The 22,766-nt window shown below is 39.5% G+C and overlaps 1 protein-coding gene across 1 annotated transcript in view; it reads left to right on the forward strand.

Annotated features, from left to right (window-relative positions):
- The first annotated feature begins 1,239 nt into the window (after positions 1–1,239).
- LOC128890074 (LON peptidase N-terminal domain and RING finger protein 3) overlaps positions 1,240–22,766 on the forward strand; it is a 63,421-nt gene continuing 41,894 nt past the window's right edge. Inside the window, exon 1 of the mRNA XM_054148269.1 lies at positions 1,240–3,975. Within this exon, the coding sequence (XP_054004244.1) occupies positions 3,408–3,975 (568 nt within the window). The 5' untranslated portion in view covers positions 1,240–3,407. The remainder of the gene's footprint in view (positions 3,976–22,766) is intronic.

A 22,766-nucleotide genomic window follows, 5' to 3' on the forward strand; every position in this document is an offset into this window, starting at 1 on the left:
TTTTGTGGAATGATTATCGGAAATGTTTTTTCTCCCTACTAATTCTGATAATAGATGTTTTATTGTATAGACAATACTGAGCTGTTTTACGTAACTAGTGAAGAGAAAGAGAAGTACGTACGTAGATTGTTTATTTTGGCACAGGCGTATTACGTATACGACACTAATCGACTCCAAAGACTATAAACAGAGCACAAAGGGAAATCTAATTATTCCAAATGTGCGAGGCCACGCTGAATTCAGTTATTCAACGTTAAAACGCACAAACTTTTGGAATTTCTAAAATTTTCATGATTTAGGACGCGAAATTTAAAAAAAAAAAAAGAACGTAAACCTTCGAAATTCTTGTTAAAAATGTACAGAAGCACAGCCAATAATTATATTGCTATAATTCGCTTGTTATTAAAGCGAAGTAAGTCCAGTTTCTTGATAAACAAAATATTTAGGAGTAATACTTAAAAAAAACATGTTGATTAGGTCCATAAAAAAGTTTCAGCGTCAACGAGGTAATATTTTATCGTGATTATGTGCTAAACAGAATATAAAAAAAAAACCCATTATGGAAAGGATGCGAATCCCAAAATACGAATAATTTATTAACGTTATATTCCTGGACTCACAAGCTTAGCAAAACGTAAGGACGTAATGGACTTACTGTCGGAGACACAAGTGAAAAGAATAATCATATCATCAAAAAACAACATTAAAATTATAAAATTTAACTTTACATATACACATATACATATACACAAACTACAATACATTAGCTCTTTATGCTTGATAACATTTTTCCTAGGGCAAACTAGCAATAAAAACGATTTTGTGAGTATTTGTCGTACTTCTTACAGATTAAATAAAATCAATGAACATAAAGAAATACATATTTTATTTGAATATTCTATGTTTCTTTACAACATAAAAAACAAAAGATTTTAATTATAAACATTGTGGTTTTTCATCAAAAGGTATAATAATATAATTCACGAATCTATTATTATACATGAGATTTTATTATAAAAATCTATCTTTACACGTCTGCAAACATATTAAATCAATAAAGACTTCAGTAACAAGTGTCTGTTAGGTCAACTAATGGCTGGAGACGTTATAAAATATGGAATAAAAGATCTCGTCGCTGTTTTAACGTGCACCATTCTACGCTTTCTAAAAGAATCTATAAGGAACATAGAAATCTATTCATAGACTGATATTGTTATCAACATTTCGAAGTTCAACGAAGACTCTGCTGCCTCTCAGTCGTCGGTTGAGTCACCGCGTAAAACCCAGTGGCGACTGAGAGTCGCTCTCCGAGTGCAAGAAGGTTAAATCCACATCCAAATGGGATCGAATAATTTGTAAACAGTTCCATTTTCCACAGACGCAAAGACAACATTTTCCATTCTCCAGATCATGTATCATACTTATCTTCGTCAACGATGAAACTATTCAGACATTCTGAAATAGTCGGTAAACAGGTCGACGAGCACGCACAGTCCAAAGTAGAATGAACCCTCGATATCGTGCGCGCGCGTTACATCTGACGCGTGCTGGCATCATCTCCTGCCGTAGGACACGCGCTCTCGTGGGCACGAGAGTGCATCGGCTGCACCGCGCAAACGTGGCCAGTAGACAAGTGCGTAGAGAGTGCGTCTGCGTAGTCAGCTGCCGGCGATGCATACTCGCTCACGCATGGCACACGACGAGGGAAGCAGCGCACGCAGGTCTGGTCCCTCGATGCCGGGTAAAACGGAATACCGCGACGTAGAGCAGGCAACGTTACTGCTCATGCTCAGTAAGATTCCTAGAGCCCGGAGAGCCCGAGGCTCGCCCGTGGAATAATTGATCCAATCGAAACTCGACTCGCTCCCGCCACGTTTTGTGCACCGACGCGAGCTCTTTATGTAAGCTCCCAGACGGTCGCGCATCCCGGTTGCTTCGTCCGCGAGTTCCCGACGATAAGGCAGTGCGTTGCCGCGTTTCAAGAAGGGGGAATCCCGTCCCTTCGACGATTCCACTCGGCGAGTGGATCAACCACCGATCGAGCACAGACAACGCGACGGGAGGCAACAACAAGTGTCCTGATTGAACGATTCACCGACCCTCTGCCGGCTGATCTGGTCGCTTGCCACGGCCAGCAACCTGTTTACCGTAATTTTCCGTGAAAGTTTACGTGCCCGCTACCCCCGGCGTAGCTTCGTTCTTCGTTTCAAGGACGGCTCAGCTGCTGGCTACCCCAGAAGCGCGGGTAGCTCGCGTCAGGACGCGCGGACAGGCGACGCCGCTCGATACCCTCCGCCGAGCCTGTTGATACTCGGAGAGTATGTCATCCGCGAGATGAACGGGACACGTACCGTTCGCCGCGGAACAAAGGAAAACGCGATGAACATTCATCGATCAGCCTTGCGGCGACGCTCGACGGACAGAAGACGACGCTGATCTTTGGACAGGATAACGGAGAACGTCGACAAACAATGAATTCGTCCAAACTTCTGGACCGTTACTCGAAACTCGGACGGTACGGCGCCAAGTGGACCGAGGGGATGATCTGAGGGAGAGGAGTGTCCTGATAACGTCGACAGGGGAAAGACATCGGGTTAAGGGAGGATCTACATCGTGGCAGGATGACTCCACGGTTAATCTACGTAACCGGGGGGTGTGGCTTGATACCGTCGTACCGTCGCACACGTAGAACGTAGAATCGTTGACACAGTCACAGTCCGTGGTATCATGAAACAGTTGGCGAAGTAGACGCAGCGAGAAGTCGAAGGTGTGTGTACCGTCGCGCGGCGCTGCCGTCGCCGTTTGGCTTGCCACCACGGTTGTACCGACGCCGTCGCCACCACCACCTCCATCGCAACCCCGCTCGCTGCCCGGTTGGTTTACGTTTCTGACAGTGGCCCGAGCGAGCGGTGACAACCGAGGCGGCAGTCGTCAGTGCGCCGTCGTGCTGTGCATAGCAGCTGTGTCTGGCGTGCTGCTGTTCGCCGTGAATTCTACTTACCGCGTGGCCGGCCAACTGTCAAACGTGTTCGACGAATCTACTTATCGAACCCGAAGCTTCGGATAAAAAGCTCGCGGCCGACGTTCTCGTATCGCAGTGAAGTGTTTTCCTCTCATCGGGACGTGGCTACACGGAGGAGAAAAGGAATCGATACGATCGCCAGTTGTTTTCTGTTCAAATGTTCCAAAAGTGTACCGTTTCTCTTCTCTTTTCTTATTTATTTATTTTTTCTTTTTAAATAACCAATGAAATAAAATGCGCGCCGCGTCGATGTCTCGAAAACAGTTGACAGGTGGATTCTGTCTCGCGGTTTACCCCGCGATCGACGTGAGCGCGTAAATATCGGAGCCAAACCAGGCTCGGAAGGGGAACTTCGTCGAGGGGTGGCTACTGTTTATCAGCAAAGATGACCGAGTTAGCGCAAGAAGCGTTCGCCTCGCGCAACTATCGGCTGGCCGTCGAGATGTACGAACGAAGTTTAAAGCACCAGAGCGCCAGTTTCGAGATGCTGATTGGTTACGGGGACTCGTTGGCCAAGTGCGGACGGATCAGGGAGTCCATAGGGGTTTACTCGAGGTGTTTGGCGGTAAGAACCATGCCAACCGAAAGACTGAAGCATCTGGCCAATGCTCTCCTGGAGGAACTGGCCGGCGTTGCGGCGTCTACGAGCTCCAGAAGAAAAATCGAGACGTCCTTCGCGTGTCCTTTCTGCGAGGGTACTCTCTGCCAGCCGGTGACCACGAACTGCGGTCATACGTGTTGCAAGAATTGCGTGGAGCTGGGCAAAAGCTGTCGCGTGTGCGGACAAAAGATCGTCGCCGTGGGTGAGACCAACGTGCTTGTTCAGAGGCTCGTGGAAAAGTGGTGGCCACGCGAGGCGGAGGCCAGTCGAGCTAGACACGAGGGTGACATCCTTATGAAGGAGGGCCACCTGGCTCAGGCTCTCGAGAGGTACAACCTCGCGGTTCATCTCGGTGAGTGAACATTCGCGCTTATTTTCTTATCGCGTGTCTGGAACTCGAAACGTCTGCGCGGACATGACATGGGTTTGTGCGCGCATTCGAGGATCTTTGTTTCAAGTATTATTTACTGCTAATCGATGTTGACGTTCGGTTGCCTGACATCGAACAGGCGGGGATGCTACCGATTTCTCGGCGTACTTTGGGGAAAAGTGTGCGATCGTCTGGACTTTTGTTTCTTTCATACAGCTATTCTTAACAATTTTTTGACGGCGGATCGGTTTTTATTGTTTTTAAAAGCGTTATCACATTTTGAATTTAGTTTGAAACAAGCATCGGTACGAATGTCGCTTTCATCTATTATCGATTTGAAAATCTTGCATTTTAGATGTATGTTTATTCTTTACTATATTATATTCGAATAATACATACTCGAATCATTTCGATCATATTTATATTTAAACTTCTGCTCGTTTGGAGTTGAATCTTTCTTTTTGTCGTATTTGTGTCTTAAGAGGAGAATATAGAATTCTTGTTGGTATAATTATTCAGGATTCGGAACCTGTGCTGTGAGGTTAAAAAGATTAAGAACCACCGGTTTAGAAAGATCGCTCCAACGCTATTTAAAGGGCGGTTTGTATTTTCTTAGGAAAGTAGAACTCGTTATGCTTTCCTTTTTGTTTTTCAATGTAACAAGGTGTACGGCGAGATTCGATTCGCGAACAGGAAAGTTCGATCGAGCTACGAAATTCTCGTCGGGGATTACAAAGTAGTTACATAAAGATCATTACGAAACAACGAATCCGGATAACATTACGAACCGCAGAAGATCGAATTAATTTGCATGTACCGATTTCAATGATAGAAAAACGTAGCCTCGGTTACGAACGATTAAATTTTATCGTCGTCTAATAAGCGAGAAGTTTGAAACGCGTCAGCTGTCAACGAACTACAACGGTAATCCGGATTCTTTAAATTGGACAAAAAATAGGCTCTGCTACGCGAATGGTATTCCATTCAAATGTTCATATTTACTACGCTCGAACTCGTCTGATAATGTTATCCGTTTTTATCTGTCAGTCAAAGAAAGTTTTTTGCTGCGTTTCTGGTTTTTATGAACAACATCGACCGTGAATACGGTCGATCCTCTTTGTCTCGTTCGTAAAAAAGGCAAGAAGGCCTCGTACCTCTTTCCTTGAGTTTATGTAGCGGTCGAGTTTTTGTCGTGCAGACTATTTTTCCTTTTCGGCGGTTTCTCTGAATCACCTGGTGTTTTCGAAAACATATTTTGGACGAAACGTGTCAACTAGTTAAGCATATTTTTCGCAACACGATTGTACAGGAATTGGGCATGTTTTCCTCGTTGCGAGACTGAAATTCATTTTAAGTTAATTTTAATTTCAAATATCGATGGTCTCGTTTGTTCTGACTGATATTCGTTTCAAGTCTTCGAAGGAAGATAGTTTCAACTTCTAGGAATTCGTACCGTCTTGTTATTATTGCAAGTTTTATAAAGAATTTCAGCAAATATACGTTCAAAGAAAACTTGAACAATAGATAAGACTGCTTATTGAGTTTATAAAATATTTGTAAGGAATATTTAATTATATTTGTTTTAATTGGAAACAATTGTATGTTTAAAGAAGTACTCCGTTTGAATCGGTTCAAAATAGTATCTCAAGGAATATAGATTTTGGATACAGTGAATGTTTTGTTCAGTATTTTCATTATTTATGCGAACCGCTGGGAATAATAGTACCGTAAACTTTAACCAAGTTCAAATATTCGGTTACCTCCATATTCTTGTTTTTGACATTAGATAACACGTTTCAAGTTCTATTCTAAGTGCTTCAAAATTATATTCAAACTGTTACGCAATCAGAAAATTAATGCGAAAATTAGAATAGGTTTGGAGTGTGTTTCGTAACGTTATTTTTACATAGTTTTGCATGTTAAAGATTAGTCAAGTTTGCTAGCAGCTTATTACGTAAAACTACGTAAACCAACAACTGAATAATAGTGTCAATATCCTCTGCAAAAAATATACACATATACCATTTGTTTCCAAACCACACGTTCCCAAAAAACGATTAGTCGTATAACTACAAGCGATGAACGCATAGGTATTACATTCAAAGGATTTACTTTTAAGATTTTGGTTTATAAGAAAGCACGCCTGTCGCCGTTGTCGTGATGGACACTTAATTTTTCGAGACACGCGATTTAAAATAAAAATAAAACTCAAACTGCATTTTATTCCTTATTCAGCTCCAAAATTATTTACTTGCTCATAATAAATTTTTCAGGAAAAAGAATATTTACCCCTACGAAAGATAATAAATTTCTCTTTTCATTTATTTAACGTACACGACTATGAGTGATTTCAACTTTTTGAGATGGATTACAAAATAAACCAACATGTATGAAAAGCCAAGCTAAAGATGGGATAGTTTAACCTACCTAACTCGAAATGTGTTAAATGACATCACCTGTCACGATCAATACTAATCATGTGCACTTTTATATAAAATTGGAAATATTTATTCGATACCATCTTTGATTGAATAAAAAATGAAGTCTTGGAGGTATCCCAAATTGCAAAACCGTTTACTATATATTTAACATTATTCGGAAGGGGCCAGATCAGTATAATTAGTTTTCTATCTCAATAAAAGACCCAACATTTCGGTAAAAACATTGTTAATACTAGTTTCAATAAGAAACTCGAAGTATTTAAAAGTCAAATTGATTTTCTTGACACTTCTCTCGTTAATTACCTACTTCCCTCCAAAAAAACAAAAACCGAATACCGAAGAAACTGCTCCAAAGCGCGCGCAATGCACCGTGGTAGGAACGCATTCCAAGGACCCCGTGTGCTCCGGGCAGATAAAGCGAGCCTGCACCGGGCAGGTAAAGCGATTCCCTCGATCCCGCTGGAAAGAATAACTGAATCGATCGCATTCCGTCTTCTCCCTCTTCGCTGCATGCCGAGTGCACCGAACGGGCGCCTCCGCGTAGAAAGGGAGGCGGCTGCGTTCGAACGCGAAGACGACGACGTCGGTAAGTTCACGGCCAGTCTGAGTCGGTTCTTATATAACGCTTCGGGGGAGACAGAGAGAAAGAGGCTCGGGGATAGCCGAGTGAGAGCCCAAGATTATTCCGAACGCCGCGGCCGTGGCGGACCCGCTCGGTGGGACACGGTGCATGTACCGAGAACACAAAGACTTCACTGGGATCTAGCGAACCGAGCCGAACCGAACCGAACTCTCGCGCGCACTCGCCACGGGAAATCTAGCGCGTCGCGTAACACGTTCGCTCCAACTGAACGCGGCACGTGCCGCCAGATATGCTTTCCCACACGGGTTCCGATTCCATCTCGAAACGGACGCTTTTCCGAGGAACATCTCGAATTTTCCGGAAGTTTAACCTACAGTGGGTGTAGAAAATATTCGTACACCGAGCAATTTCCAAAAAAAAAAAAAAAAACTATGTGAACTCTATAATTTGTTAACTTTTTTCTTTTATAAACAATGATATTCTGCATATTCTTGGAAATGTCTAGAATAGATACAATAGAAAGAATTTGCTTGAATAGAAATTTTTAAAACTTCATTAAAAAAAAAGAGAAACAATATTTACATTAACTTGTAAATAATTAATACTTGGTGGGATTTCCTTTTGATTTTATAATTACCGCAACTCTTCTAGGCATTAAATTAATTATCATAAATGTCGATGTTATTCGGGGTGAGATCTTCTTTCATTCCTGTATTACAGCATTTGTATTCTGAACAATTACAATACGCATTATGTTGAATTGCGCGATAATATAAAGTTTTCGTTGTAATATTCACGGTATTCAACTAGCTGATATTTGACCAACTAATTTTAACGAACCTATACTAAATTATTTTCTAAGCGAAACACCTGCACTCTATGCGTTGCAAAATGATGACTGTAACGTTGATTCGTAACCGAGGGGAAAATGAGCATCGCGCGATGGCAATTTACGATAACGATTTGTACTTAAAAGGGAGAGAAAAACTGCGGTGACTCATTCGACGCGAGTTTGTAACTGCCTTTTGAAACGAAATGGTGGAAAAAATCTAGGCACTGAGACTTATAATTGCTGGCAATATTGCGCGCTCTGGTAGTTGCATGGTTACTAATGATTGATTTGTCATTGTCTAAGAGTTATACAATGTTCCCATTAACATTTTTGTATTCTGCATTGGTCTATTCGTTCAATCTTATCCTGTTATATTAGCGTTCCCTTATCCTCTAGTTCTCTGAGAAATTTTGTTCATTTAGAAGTGTCTCGCTAAATGTTAATGAATTTAAATATACATAATTCAGAACAAAAAAAGAGTCCATTTAGAAGTGGATTGTTTCAGTTATAGTTATTACGATTTTATAATACAAGTAGAAATTTTGGTCAATATTTTAAGGCACGAAATATTGTTATGTTATTTTATACAGAACGTGGTATTTATATTATTGTAATACATGCATCTTTTAAGATGATCAAGCTTCGTCACAATTATTGCTGGTGATCTCCAATTTCCTAGTAGATTGTTCACTTCAGTCTACTGTAAATCCCTGCATAACACTTTTCTTTCAATTACGTTACATTGGAAAACAACTGGTACAACTTTTTCAATAATTTATAGTTTTCATAGAAATATTGAAGTAAGGGATAAAATGTAATATTTAATTACTAATGACTTTCATCTTTATAATTAGAAGATACACAGGTATTCTTCTCGCAATAACATATCAAAATGTACATGATCTTACTAACAACATTCTCCAACAACGATCTGAAATAATGTTCAAGCGTTGAATCCATTATTTTTTTTTTTTCACGATTGACTTTCAGAAGTGAGGATTTTTATCATTTTGAAAATATTATTTTTTCAACCTATATTTACTAGGATTTTCTATCCTCCATTTAACGTGTACTATTTGCTTTGAAAGTTCTGAACCCTTTTTCTTTAACACCCTATACATACATGAAGATCTCAATGACTCATATCTGCATCATGCGAAGCCAAGGTGTTAATACACCCTGAAGCTGCAGCACGCAGCTAATCGCGGCTGACTTTCATTAGTAGATACTATCCGCGGGATTTTCTCCGTAAAACGTAATCTACGATGACGAAGATAAAAAGGACGATCTCGGCAAGGACGATTAGTCACGAAACCGTAGCTTACGTGTTATCGCGGCTACGCGTCATTGTTCTTGGTAATCGTTTACCAACGGTATCAGAAAGAGACGACGCATCGCGATCGCGTAGTACCATCGTGAGAAAATACGAGGCGACCATCTGTCAGTGGGTGCTCGGTGAAGGAAGATTTCAGCGTAGCATTACCGCATCGAGGACAGAAGTACGAGTCAACAAAATCCGCTCAGATTTATATTTCGCAGAAGAGAACTGAATTTCTGGCGCAATGTTTCTAACTTTATTGGTCGTGTAGGTGGTCGCGAAGTTGCTACGCGTAATTTACAAGTCTCTCTATCAAAGCAATCGCAGCGTTCGAAATGAAATGAAAAAAGTTCGTGACTGTAAAAGTATCAATTGTACGATCGCAGAATTTGTCGCGAAATGATTTATGTACTGATTTCAAAAAATAACCCTTAATCCTTTCTGACCTCGCATGACTCTAAAATCACACATTATTTACATTGTTGGTTTCTGATTTAATTATATTCTTCTCCTCTTTCTCAAAAGCACATAAAGTGCGCATAGTGAAACATTAATATTGTTGCGTCACTCTATCACATTCTGCATATATTTTCTTTAAGCTTCCCGTGTTACCACGCATCACGGTACATAAAATCCTCAGTCAATAAATGGCAATATAAACTGTCTCAGACTGATTTGTTTTGAAGCCGATAGCGCGTGCAAGCAGGATTCTAAAAAGTTATTAGTGTAATAAACTCGAATCAAGTTAAATCTACGGAAAAATGTGTAGACATTATTTTGAGTCGTGTGTCAAGTTAGAAATATGCCAGTATATATAAAAGCAGCTTTCCGCGGATATTTCGCGCACAGTGAATCAAACTAAACGATATATAAGACACTATTAATTTATTCCCGCGATACGGGACGCGGCTAATGGCTGCCACGAACATCGTATGGCCATACCGGACACTCCGTATCGCGATGCAGCCGGGAATATGAAAATTACGTAACACCGTCGACGCAGAAACTAAATTTAAAGAAGCAAAAACGAATCGGGCGTAACTCGAGAATGGACCATCTGCACACACGCGGACTGAACGCTTCTTTGCTTCGCCTGCACCTGCACCGTCCACCTGGCCCCTCGAGCCAGTTACGGTAATTTTAATTTCGCCTCTTTGGCCAGGAACTAAACTTTCCTTCCACGTTACACGGTCCTCGACTCGATTTCGATTTCCTTGATTTCGCTTTAATCAATTTTTCGAGTAATTTCGAATGTGATCGAAGGAAGCCATAATAGTGGAGGTATGTATATATTTTGAGACAAATTCAATGGAATTATTTCACTCTCGATTGATTTATTCAAATTGAATTGATCCAAGCGAATTGTTTACCGTAGCTCTTCCTTCTTTATGTTTCTTTGTTCGGGAAACGAATTCATGACATGTATAATTCCCAATGTGAATAACACGTTCGTTATCGGTTGACGATGGAAAATTTATTGATTGCTGCAGCTAATGGCGATGGTCGTGTTCCACGCTCGTTCAAGTGGTTTCAGAACTTCTGTGGAAGACGCGAAGCACGATTCAGCCTCGGTTCTCTACGCATGGGGCCAGTTCTTGAGCAAACATCGCCATTTCAGAAGAAATAGAATGCCGGAGAACAATCAGACGAATTCAACGTTTACTGGTAACGCATCGCGCGGGTGTTCCGTTTCAAATGCTTGGAAACGATATGCATTTCTGTCGACGGAAGCTAGGTCAGGGTGAGTTAAGAGACGGAGCAGCTTGCATTGTCGAGAATAAGCGGCTTCGTGACGGGCACGATGTTAATTTCGTCCTCCGGGTAGCATTGTCTCGATGCTCCTTCGAAGAACAACGTACCGCGAATCCTGAGCGGTGACTTTCCCGCCTCGCCGTGACGCTTTCTCGAGTTCGTCGCACGTATGGATCCCTGCCAAACTCGGCACGCTTTTGCTCCTTCTTACCTTTATCTCGGTTGGAAAGGCGGCGGGAGGACGTGGCCGCGAATTCTAAAGAGCGCGAGAACGAGAGACCAAGGACGCATTCGTGGTGTTCAAGTGATTCGCAAAGAGAGCAACGAGAACGACATCGTGTCAGGGCCACGATCAGCCGGAGGTCGACCAGCCACCGATGGAAACGAAGATTCGCAAATTTCGCGTGTGCCTTCTCGTTTAGAAATATTAATCTTTCTATCGACGTTTCAATCTGTGATCGACTCCTTCGAGGTTCCTCTGATTCGCAGGTTCGTAACATAAATTTTGTTTATTCTAGTGGCAATTATACCAGAGGCACTAGACGTAATTATTCTAGTGGGTAACTTTATTTGTTAAAATAAATTAAAAATTACGAAATTACATTTGAGAGTTTGTGTTTAAATTATTATTGAATTAACATTTTATTAGTATTTTTCATTATTAGAGAAGATAAATAATATATTTATTATTAGTCGAATTGATATATATACGTTTAAAGTTTTAAAAATTACGGAACTATGGATCGATTTCGCTCAAAATCTAATCAAATCTTATCCATAGTTTAAATCTTAAATAATGATAAATTTGAATTTTCTGTGATAATTTGTTTTCAAAATACACGTTCTTGAACATGGCTGATTTTATCGCTCAATAAACGAGAACTGTGCTTTAATGTGAGGTCTATCGCTGTTATCGTTTCTCTTCGTTTTGAAATTAGTATAATTAGTGAATGTGACATGCTTAAATGGAAATGTAATTATATTGTACAGTCGAACTACGTTATAACGAGCACCAGGGGAACGGCCAAGTTTCCCCGTTATAATCAGTATTCGCTATATCAATGCCGAGTTAAACATACCTCTTTTCATGTTCGAAGAATGTAGGATCAGATAAAATGAACAATTGTATTTTTCTTTTCCATGTTCGATAGTCTGATAGTGATTGTAGTATCTGTAGATTTGATTGCAGTATTTGTCGAAAGGAAAGAACCACGAAAGTCAAGAAAGTTAAATTCTGTCATAGTAAGCTTCATCATGAAATTTGTATTACGTTCAATTTTTATACAAATAATTTACGAGACTATGAAAGACTAATAAACTTTATACCAATATCTATTATAATATAATTCATACGATTTTATCTGAAACTATACAGTCATAATTCTTTATTACATATCAAGATTAAATGAATAATCTTTTACAGTTTCTACCGCTGATTCGAATCAGCTTCAGAAGTTTAAGAATTAAAAAAAAAAAAGAAAAGAAATTGAGGAACTTACCGTTTATTAGAAAAATATTCGAAACCAGCGTCACCAGATGTATCGTTACATAATGTTCCCCTAAATATCGATTGAAAGAAAGATTTTTGCGAATGGTAACAGGCGTGTTGTATGCAGTTTGAACAAGTGGGCAGTTGATTTGCAGTCGTACGAAAATATCATGCGGTATATGAAAAGAGTTGTTACCACGAAACGTGCTCTCGTAGCGCTTTATATTTGAGCATGAAAATACAGCTGGAATCATTTGGTTTTCATAATGAGATTGCCGCGATACTGCGACAGTGTTATATAACTTTTCAAGCGTGTCACTTCGATTGCAATTTCTTTCATCGCGAAAACCGATCCGTAGTACTACGACGCTACGGATTATCGATGTTTCGCTGTATGTTTCCTTTGGAGCATTTGCACGATAGGCATACAATAAATTTAGGATAACATTATGAACTCTGGACAATGTTGTGGCAGGTAGAGACTCGGCTGGAGCTCAAACCTATTGAATTCAAAATAATGTATATCATAGTAGAAAAAGGAGGGAAAATTCGAAAGATACGTGACATAAAAAGACTACCTGCAGCGATTCATTCACGACGCTTATTCGATTGATCAATTACTCGGAGAAGTTTTTATTCGTTCAATGTGAGATACTATAATTCTCAGGTTAATTTTAATTAATCAATAACAAATGAAACATTACTTATTCTTTATTCAAAATTTCTACGTAGATAAGAAAAACATATCCTCGGTATATTATATTTGTCTCGTAAATGATCTCGACAGTTTCCACGATCGCAGCTCAACGTGGCTCGAATTAAGAGAGTTAACGTTGTCGGAGCTTATCAATATTTGCGGTACTCGACGTGGAGAAAGAAGAAAACGAAGTACATACATAGAAAACAGTGAACAGGGAGGACCGAGTCAGCGATAGTTTATTTGCAACGGCGTGAAAAGAGGGAGGCAAGCGGAGTTTCGATTGATGGATGGGTATCATCGGAGCGGAATCGAGGCCGCGACCCACTTTCAACGACGGAATCTCGACAGAGAACCGTCGTCTCGAATCTCTTCCTTTCGATCGCTGACTCTTCGTAGAAGACGATTAAACCGAAAATAAACCCAGTTTCGTATCGTGTCGACGACAGGAACGCGTTAAATCGAATCATTCGTGCCCCAACGATCACCGAAACGTGTATTTTCATGAATCGATAGCTTGTCGACTTGGAGTCGCCAGCAGAGATGGACGAAATTCTTCAGATATAAATTTCGATTAACGAATAAGTGATAAACAATTTTTTATTTGTTACTTGTATAAAAGGTAGAATTTGAATATAGAATTAAATAATCTGTAGTGAAAGACCAAAACCTTAACTGAATTTTGTTATCGAATACTGTAGTACGTTTGTTAAAAGGTATAGTGAACAAATATTTTATTTAATTAATTTTAACATATTTTTTCTAATTAATCAGGAATCATAAAACCTTGGAGGTCCTTGAAAGGTGTGGTTCGCGTGTCATTTTCGCTAAGGAAAAAGTTGTTTCAAATCAATTTCTCCACTTCAAGATATTTGATCAGAGCAATGCAGCTGTCACAAAATGTTTCCCATTTTATTAGATACATGTATAGATAGATAATTGGTAGCACGCGATCAACAAAGTTATGTGCACGTCGAGGCACTTGGTGTGCCGGAATAATGCATAAGATACACGTCAAAGCGTGATCCGCGCGCAAACGCATCGTATGCGACGCGATACGGGTTTATATAACACGATTTGTAGCGACGTGACAAATTTATTGAGAAAACAATATGAGTCAGAGGACACGGCACCGTCGCGGTGCCATGTTATGAAGTATAACCACGATGCACGACCGGAAATGCCGAAAAATATGTTTTCACGTTCTCGAATATTTCAGCCAAGTATATTCCTGAATCCTTATTATGGAATTCAGAAAATAACGCGATATAACTCGGTGATCGTTTTTGACGTCTTTGTGTAGAAAGGGATTACAGCTTAGTTTAATTTCTGTAATCACCTTGTAGGTAAGTCAGTTATGTTCAAATTTTTCGAAATGTCCTTTTTCAAAGAACATAATGTACACTCATAGTATCATAAGTAACAAAATTATGTGTAATCAATTTAGTATTTATAAGTGACCATTTTCTCTGAATCTTTCTCTCTTATCGTAACCAAAAATGATTAAAAATAGTTTGGAAGTAACCAAATTCTTCTCGTTACTCTTTCTTACAAAAAAATAAATAACAACAATACCTACTCTCTAAACCCAGAAAATCGAATAAAGACAACAAAGTGTCGCAAGTAACCCCCATTTGACAGTAGTTCCTAAAAATTCCATTTTCTGATGAACCCTGCAAAGGCATAATGCGCTGCATACAAGTTGTTCGCACGTACTTTCTATGGAAACGTATCACAACTCAGGTTGTGAAAGCCACGAGGTGGATTCAAGCGAACTTACACTTTGTACGCTGGATAGATGGTTCTAGCGTTTTGCAACATTCAGCCGGCTGCATTGAAATCAACGGCTGTTAACGCGTGACAGGCTGCCGTTGAACGCATACGAGAAAGATTGACAGACGCAGCAGCGTTGCGGGTTTCTCCCACGGGTTTCGGCCACGTGGGACGCGGCTAGCGTCGGTCTCTCTCCGTGGTTTCGATAAAACGCGTCACGCTCGGTTGGAACCGCGGTATCGCAAATCCGCGGGCGCGTTTCGATTATATAATTACGCCGAACGAAATTAATCCGTCGTGGCGCACGCGATTCATGTCAAGGCGAGAGTAGACACGGTGCTTTCCCGCTGCTCGCGAGGTGCCGTGCTCGCGAAAGCGTCGAGAAAATCGACGCCAAGCGGCAGACCGACGCTCTCTGTTCCGGCAATTAACCGTGAAAACGCCGATCTCCGGGAATCCGAGCGCTCGAAACGCGCTGGTAATCCGATCATCGCGACGGATCATGGTATATATTGTTTACTCTCTACTCTAATCGCATCGTTAAGTCTTCGGGGTTCGGAGAGTTAAAAAATTTACCAATTTTTATTTAGCTTTTTGTACGTGGCGGGATAGTTTATAACCCGCGTGAAAAAATTGAAATTGCTCATAGTCGTACAGTTTAATACCGTAAAATCGGCTGAATGGAATCGAAACTTGAAAATGTTATGATTTGTCTCTTAGTTTGTATCATTTGCAGTTGTCAAGTTACCAGGAGTTCAATTTGTGTCTTTTCAATCATGCCTCAATAATTCTTAAGTTGTAAAGTATATTAAAAAATGTTTCAAATAATCGTTACACTGTATCCAGAAACGTGATAATTTCTAAGAAAAACTGATCGAACATATCATTTCGCCCCTTTTATTTTTACATTTTCGACTATTTTCACCATCTAATATATACTTCCCGCGTGAATAGTCTGTATCATTCCGAAGGAATCACTTGTATAAAGATATTGATGAGAGTAAACCTTAGCAACTTACGTGAACCTAGCAATTTACTTCGCAGTCTAACCGTAATCTATCGATGTTAGACTACATTTAAAGTACGACCGAACGATACAATACCTTCACCAAATACCATATCCAGAGTTACCACAAAGTATAGAACATCCAGTTTGGAAACATGCGGATAAGTTGAATTGTTCGCCTAAGAGAGATCACGAGTACGAGTCCTGCGGTCTGTAGCCAGTGCAAAGGAAGGATCGATTTGGAAGCCTTTCACCATTCATCTCCATAGAGAAGATCCTTTCCTGTTTGATGATGTTTGCTGACGAAGTCGAGCACGCAGAAAATAGGATCGAAACGTCTAAACTCGGTTACTTTGTGGCTTATGCCGATCATTATCTGCGCCTCGAGGAGATTCCTGAATCAGTGAATGCCTAGCGAACAGCATGAGTCGCCGTCGGCGTACGCTATTTCAACAGGGAAAAAGCATGGCGAACAATCAGGAAGTAACGCGACATACAAAAGTTACAATTTTAGCGAAATGTCCGTAATAATCGCGCCATTTCCAATAATTAACTGAATAAGAACAACAAACATTTTGCAGAATTGCGCAACGATGGAGCATTGTTAACGCAACTGCTCGTTTGATTCGGCATTATGGAAATTCGAGTCTTCGTGACCTGGTTCCTAAGCTCGAGCCATTGATGGTCCCCCTATCAATTGAAATCGTCTAATTATTGATCGATAACGGCTCAGTAATACCACGTTGAATTAAAGCGATGCTGACGTATAAAACTGAACGTATAAATAATAATAAATACCGATAAAAAAGATAGAAATTCGAATTACCTTTAAAAGTAGGTGTAATGTAAAACATACTATAAGTAATCTTAATAATTCTTTCTTAATTTCTAATTCTAACTCTTTGGATCCTAACCGTTATTGTTTATACTGATCTCTCTAACGTCAGCTTTCCGTAGTCAATTCACTCCCCCTTTAGTTTCACTCGAACAAAACTAATACTCATTGACGCTCTAAAAACGTATTGTGCCAGACTGCACTCTTCACAGCATGTACTATAATTGGAATGAAATCAACTGGTCGCTCAAGGCCACTTCCCCCACTCTGAATCATGCTAGGAACGTCGCGTGCCAGCATGTTGGCACGAAGTAACGAGGCATAGGTGGGGTAGTCAAACTTTGTAGTGGGAGGACCCACCTCGCAGCCTTGATCAGTCTAAACGTTTTATTTCGACTTCAACAAATCGTACGTCTAAATTCACATTCGACCTCACACATTCTCATTTGATCTTCAAGTCGACATCGCACTTATTAGTAGCACACTATCTTGCACACGTGCACCAGCAAAAGTATGTTATACACTGAATAATTTTCTTATTTCTGAATGGCAGCCATGGTCTTTTTCATTTTCGCAACAGGTAGATCGATTAAATAAATTGCAAGAGAACAAGGTGAGTGAAAGAGAATAAAATTATTTGTATCTTTCTCTCCTGTAAATGGTTCGCCATAAGAATCGTCCAAATACTTATTGTTTCTATACTTTTACCCACTTTCGCATGTTTTTGTTAATTTCACAAATTATATTAACTAGTAAATGTTGTTTGGACTATATCTGTCTTAGAGATTCCGAGAATATGTAAAATATCATTGATTATACAAAAAGAAGTTAAGAAACTACAATTTCGCACAAAAGTTTTTTGGGAAATTGATCGGTGTACGAATACATTCTACACCCATTGTACATAGTTGTTTGAAGAAGTCTCGATGTCTCTTTGAAACCAACAAAAAGTATTGCGTGTATGTGCACTGCAGTTAAATTGTTGAATTCAAATGAAAAGCTAGTTTTCAAGGTGACAGTGAATTCCGCTTTAGGATTTGCTGAAGGACTGCTCTTTTACGATCGATAGCCTCCATTGAACCTTGCGGTCGAAGGTCTCGGTTAGTCGACAGATTCATTGCGACGCGTTGTGGGCCTCGAGTTGTTCCTACACGAATGCCCTAGCGCAGATCGTTTGTTAGTCGGCGTTCGCTTGAATTCTGTTTCGATTGTAACGCTCAACCTGGTATGTGCATGCATGCCGATGCAATTTAGGTTACCATTTGCCGTAAATACGATTGTTGTACCAAGCATGCGAAGACAAACGCGTGCTTCGTGCCAGAAAATTCGTAAGCGGCATGCGAAATGATTTTGTAATAATTGTTTTCAGAACATGAGTAATCTTGTTAGATGATTCATTTATTTTGTTGCGATTTCTCAAGCACCGGCAACTAAAGTTCTTAACTAGATTTGAATCACTAGTCCTGTTGTCGAAATTCAGCGCTTTTAATTACTTGTAAGATGGGAACAAGCACCGAGACATTCAATTCGTAAGCAGGACATGCAATGATTTTGTAGTAATTATTATCGACACGTGAGCAATCTTGGAAAAGGAACAAAGAATTCGTAAGTGATTATTCTTGTTGTCAAACTTCAATGTTTGACTGCTTGTTAAAGATTAATAAACACAAAGGGGTCAAATTCGTTTAAACGACTCATAAAAATCGTGATATTTTAATGTAGGATTATTATTCTGTACAAGCTAAGAATTCCGCTGTACTTTTTCACGTTTAAATGTATCTACGGTAATCTTGTGTTAAAAATATTTTTTCATACGTTAAAATTAAATGATAACAGATATTCCATTACCCTACGTTATTACTATGCATCGATATGTCTGCGGGCAATTAGAAAATGCAATTGATTATTTTCTTTTACAGTAACTCCATGATTATATACATATTGTGATTGATGGAGTTTTCCATTCTGTACAAGAAAACTATTATGTTAACCGTGCAAAATCATCTTAATTTGCATCATATTTTTATGTTAATTTATCCTTTGACTCATGAGTAACCGTTGTATATAAAGGCATGCATGTTTATACGCTGGTAGACATAAATTTATTCATAAAAAATAATCCTGTTAATGCCTCGTTGACATTTAACGTCTTTTTGTATTATATTTTGCATTAAAACCAGTTATAGTACACATGAAGACTGCTTATATTGATTGTAAAAATATTATTTTTAAACATGAGCTCAACAGAAACAAGAACCTTAAACGTATAAAATAGTAACATAACTGATTCGTAGTTTAAGCTATACTTTACGAAAGAAATTGCACATTCATATTCTGATTTTACGATATGAGAAAGTAAAGCAGGCGAACTTGAGGTATTTTATAGAATTACTATAGAAAAGGCAATAAAACTATATTATCGTCCATTTGCACATCGTATGTTACGAATAGAAGTAGAAAGGTAGGAATGTTGGACGATGCCGAGTGTGAGCTACTATATGCAAAAATGAGGATGTAACAGCGGCTGATCGGTTGCCAAAAAATCAGGAACGTCCGATTCGTTCAACGTCTCGATTCATGGTGAAGGTCTTTCGTTCGAAATATTATTTCTTTATACTGCAAAAGACAAGAGATACTCACAAAATTATTAACACTTTCGACAAGTGTTGTCAAAAGTGTTGTCTAGTACGTCACAAATACTAGATGTTGATACGAAAGACACGGTTCACTTATTCTGTATATAGAATACACAAAGCTCAATTTACGTTTATTCGATGGAATAATTACTAAAATAAATTTTGTTTGTCGAATGTGAGATACAATACACCATTTTTTATATTAATATTCTAATCTTTATACGATCAATAATGAATAAAAAGTTGTTCATCTCTTGTTCGTTGCACGAAATTTGTATCTAGATAAGAAACTGTGCTCATCTACGTATGAAAATATTCGATTGCACGTGATAAAAGTTTTCTTTTCCGTAAACTGGCGAATCGATTCGGTTTCAGAGCATGTACAGCGGAGACGTGCCGTCGCATGTCGCCCACTCGCTGCCACCGAATCAAATTACGTAAGGGGTCCATCGATGTTCTTACTCATTCGTCTGGTCGCAAAACGCGCTGGTTGATACGTGATTCATCACTTAATCCGGCGACTGGCTCCTTTCGTGCGGTGAATAACGATGGTTGCGTTATTTTGAAACGAACACCGCGAACATTCTAATCTTTGGTACGATCTCATTTACAAAAGATGGTGATCGCCGGTGATGGAAGAGAAAGAGTCGTTACTCGACCGAGTTTCCCAGCTCCTGCTCCCGTAATTTCCACCCATGAATAGACTATTCCGCGGCGCTTTGATTACACTGATCTGAAATAATTCGTTCCTGATGACTACTGATCAACGAAGGGAGGAGAAGGGGTGGGTTGATTAGCAACGATGAAAGAGCGAAAAAAGAAAACTGGGGATTCGTAGCGTTTCTTTTCTATTTATAGTCGTAAATGAGGCACTCGCAATGATTGGTAATCATGAGTAGTGACGAGCAAAGATACTGCAAGTGATAAACCGTTATGTGGATTGACAGGGACTTAATTCGAATCATTTACACACTGATAGCAACACAAAAAGGAACGAACGAACGGAAGTGGGAATTTTTCCATTCATTAATTGTACTATAATTATTATCATTATACATGTACATATATGCGTGTGCCTATGTGTCTATACCGAGCCATTCCACATCAAGTCTGATACTTCTTGTCGTGTCATTTTGTGTTTTGTTAGAATTCAGTTGTGTGCATTGTAATCTTTAGTAGTACTCGATTGTATCTCGACGAATTTTACAAAATTTTAAGCAACGCTTTACAATTGACAAATTGCCCATTTGTGTCTCTATATAATGAGAAAACAGGAAACCATAATTTAACATAAATGTGAGAAATACTGACAGGGGATAGAAAACTTGCATCTAACACCGCTTTGGCGCTAAGTAACGATTATTTGCGGCGTGTCTCGTACTCAAATCGATTTCTTCGATTGGGAAAGTATTCTCCCAGGCTCGCGAATAACTAGGGGAGAAAAACCTGATTGAAGTGGCGGGTTCTCCAGAATCAATTAGACGAGCGTAATTGGCGGTAGCAGTTTCGAAAGAACACAAACGCGGCTGTATCGACCCGCGGGGCGAAAAACTATCCAGATAAAGCATCGTCGACGCTGGTCGCGATTTTCAATCGGCGCGGATCTGGAACTGGGGCATCGCGGTTGGCGATTCGACCCGATCTGTTCGTTTCTTTCTTGTTTTTTTTTCTGTCGTTCCTTTTTTTTCTCTCTCTCGTCTCTCCCAGTTCGCTTGTCGGCTGCTGCATACGGATCCGCGAGAACCAACGAGTTTAACGGGCTGGTAAAGAGGCATTAGATTCTTTTCTCCGTGTATGGACACCGGTCTAACGTGTCCACGTGCATGTGCCGTCAACTGGTAGACGGTTAACCCAGTTTCAGCGCATTTTGGCGATGCGATGGTGCAACGTGTCGCAACACGGGGCAATTGCATTGCCGTCGGTGGGTAATTACGCAAAAATGTACTTCGGTGCATACGTTTGAACCAGGAATGGTCGTACTTCTTATTTAGACGTTAATTTGGAATTATAAACATCAAATTAAGTAACATCAGGGTACGCAGCCTCTAGAAGCACCGAATGCTTTTGATCCTATCCGATTGGATCCTCTTCGGATGCTTATGAAAATTCATATTTAAATAGATAGAGAAAAAGAATTCAAGGTTAGATAAAACACAGTGTAACATGTAATAGTGTGGCAAACTTACAATTAATTAGAGATCATCGTGTGCTTTGTTGGTTTATCAAAAATAAAGTATCGGTTGCTTAAACGCCAAGTAATCTTATATTCTATTGGAAATTGGAGCTCAACCAACTAACATATTTCTTATACGATGCCGATATTTGTATGAATCCCTGATTTGGAACAACGTGAACGAAAAAAGCGCCGCGAAGCTTTCGAAATCGCCCTAGGCGAAGAATATTATGTTAGGAGAAGTATCCCTTAGAAATCGTGATTAGTGGCGACGTCGACACGATTAACTTGGAAACACGTGTTTTCTCTTACGTAATCGGAACGCATGGACTCCTATGTCACGGTTTAGAGCAGTGGTCTTCAAACATTTCGGAACATACTTTGGAATTTCTGCATCCGAAAATTGCAGATCCAAATGTTTGGAAATTTTTGTATCTTAATTCATTTCAAATTAAATTAACTTCATCCATTTCAATTCACTGTATTTATCCTTCAACGGATATAAATGATTATATAAATAAATAAATGCTTGCAAAACGCTCGCACAGAATAAAAAAATAGGAAAATCCAAGTGAGATAATAATTTTTCGAACTATGATTTACGAATGCGTTTGAATAAGGTGTATAATTTAATCTCTTCAACGACAATGACATATTTTAAACACTGTACAACAATAGCGAATGAATTATAATTGATAAATAAAGTTTTTACTCAGCGTATGCAAAGCATTTCGTTACCGAATAGATTACAATAATACAAGAAACATAAGATCAATGTATTATATAATGACTGGTCGTCAATGTGCTGATAGAAATAAATATTTACATAGTCCAGATTTTGTTTACATTACAAATTTTTTTTCCTATTACTTTGGAAGACGTTCATTTAAAGGATGTACACGTTATTCGTAATCAGAATTTTTGTATAAGCGTAAGACGAAATATGAGAGGGCGGATTCTCAGTATTTTTTATAAAGAATTCATTGGCTTAAATTCATTTTTAAAACCTCCAACGAAACCGACACGAAGATTTATTTAACTCCAAGTGAATTTCTAGGGTCTTCGGCGACCGTACGCATTTTTAGATTACTCGTGTCGTTTATTTTGCTTTCTTCGGTGATTCAGTGCTCTGACAGCATACGGATCGCTATGTCGCGCAAAAAATTAAAAAGACAGCAAATAGCACCGGACAACATTTGCAGGCGAGCGCTGGTCTGGAATCTCGTGATGTAAGAACA

Source organism: Hylaeus anthracinus, unplaced genomic scaffold, assembly GCF_026225885.1.
Source record: "Hylaeus anthracinus isolate JK02 unplaced genomic scaffold, UHH_iyHylAnth1.0_haploid 12000, whole genome shotgun sequence".
NCBI lineage: Eukaryota > Metazoa > Arthropoda > Insecta > Hymenoptera > Colletidae > Hylaeus > Hylaeus anthracinus.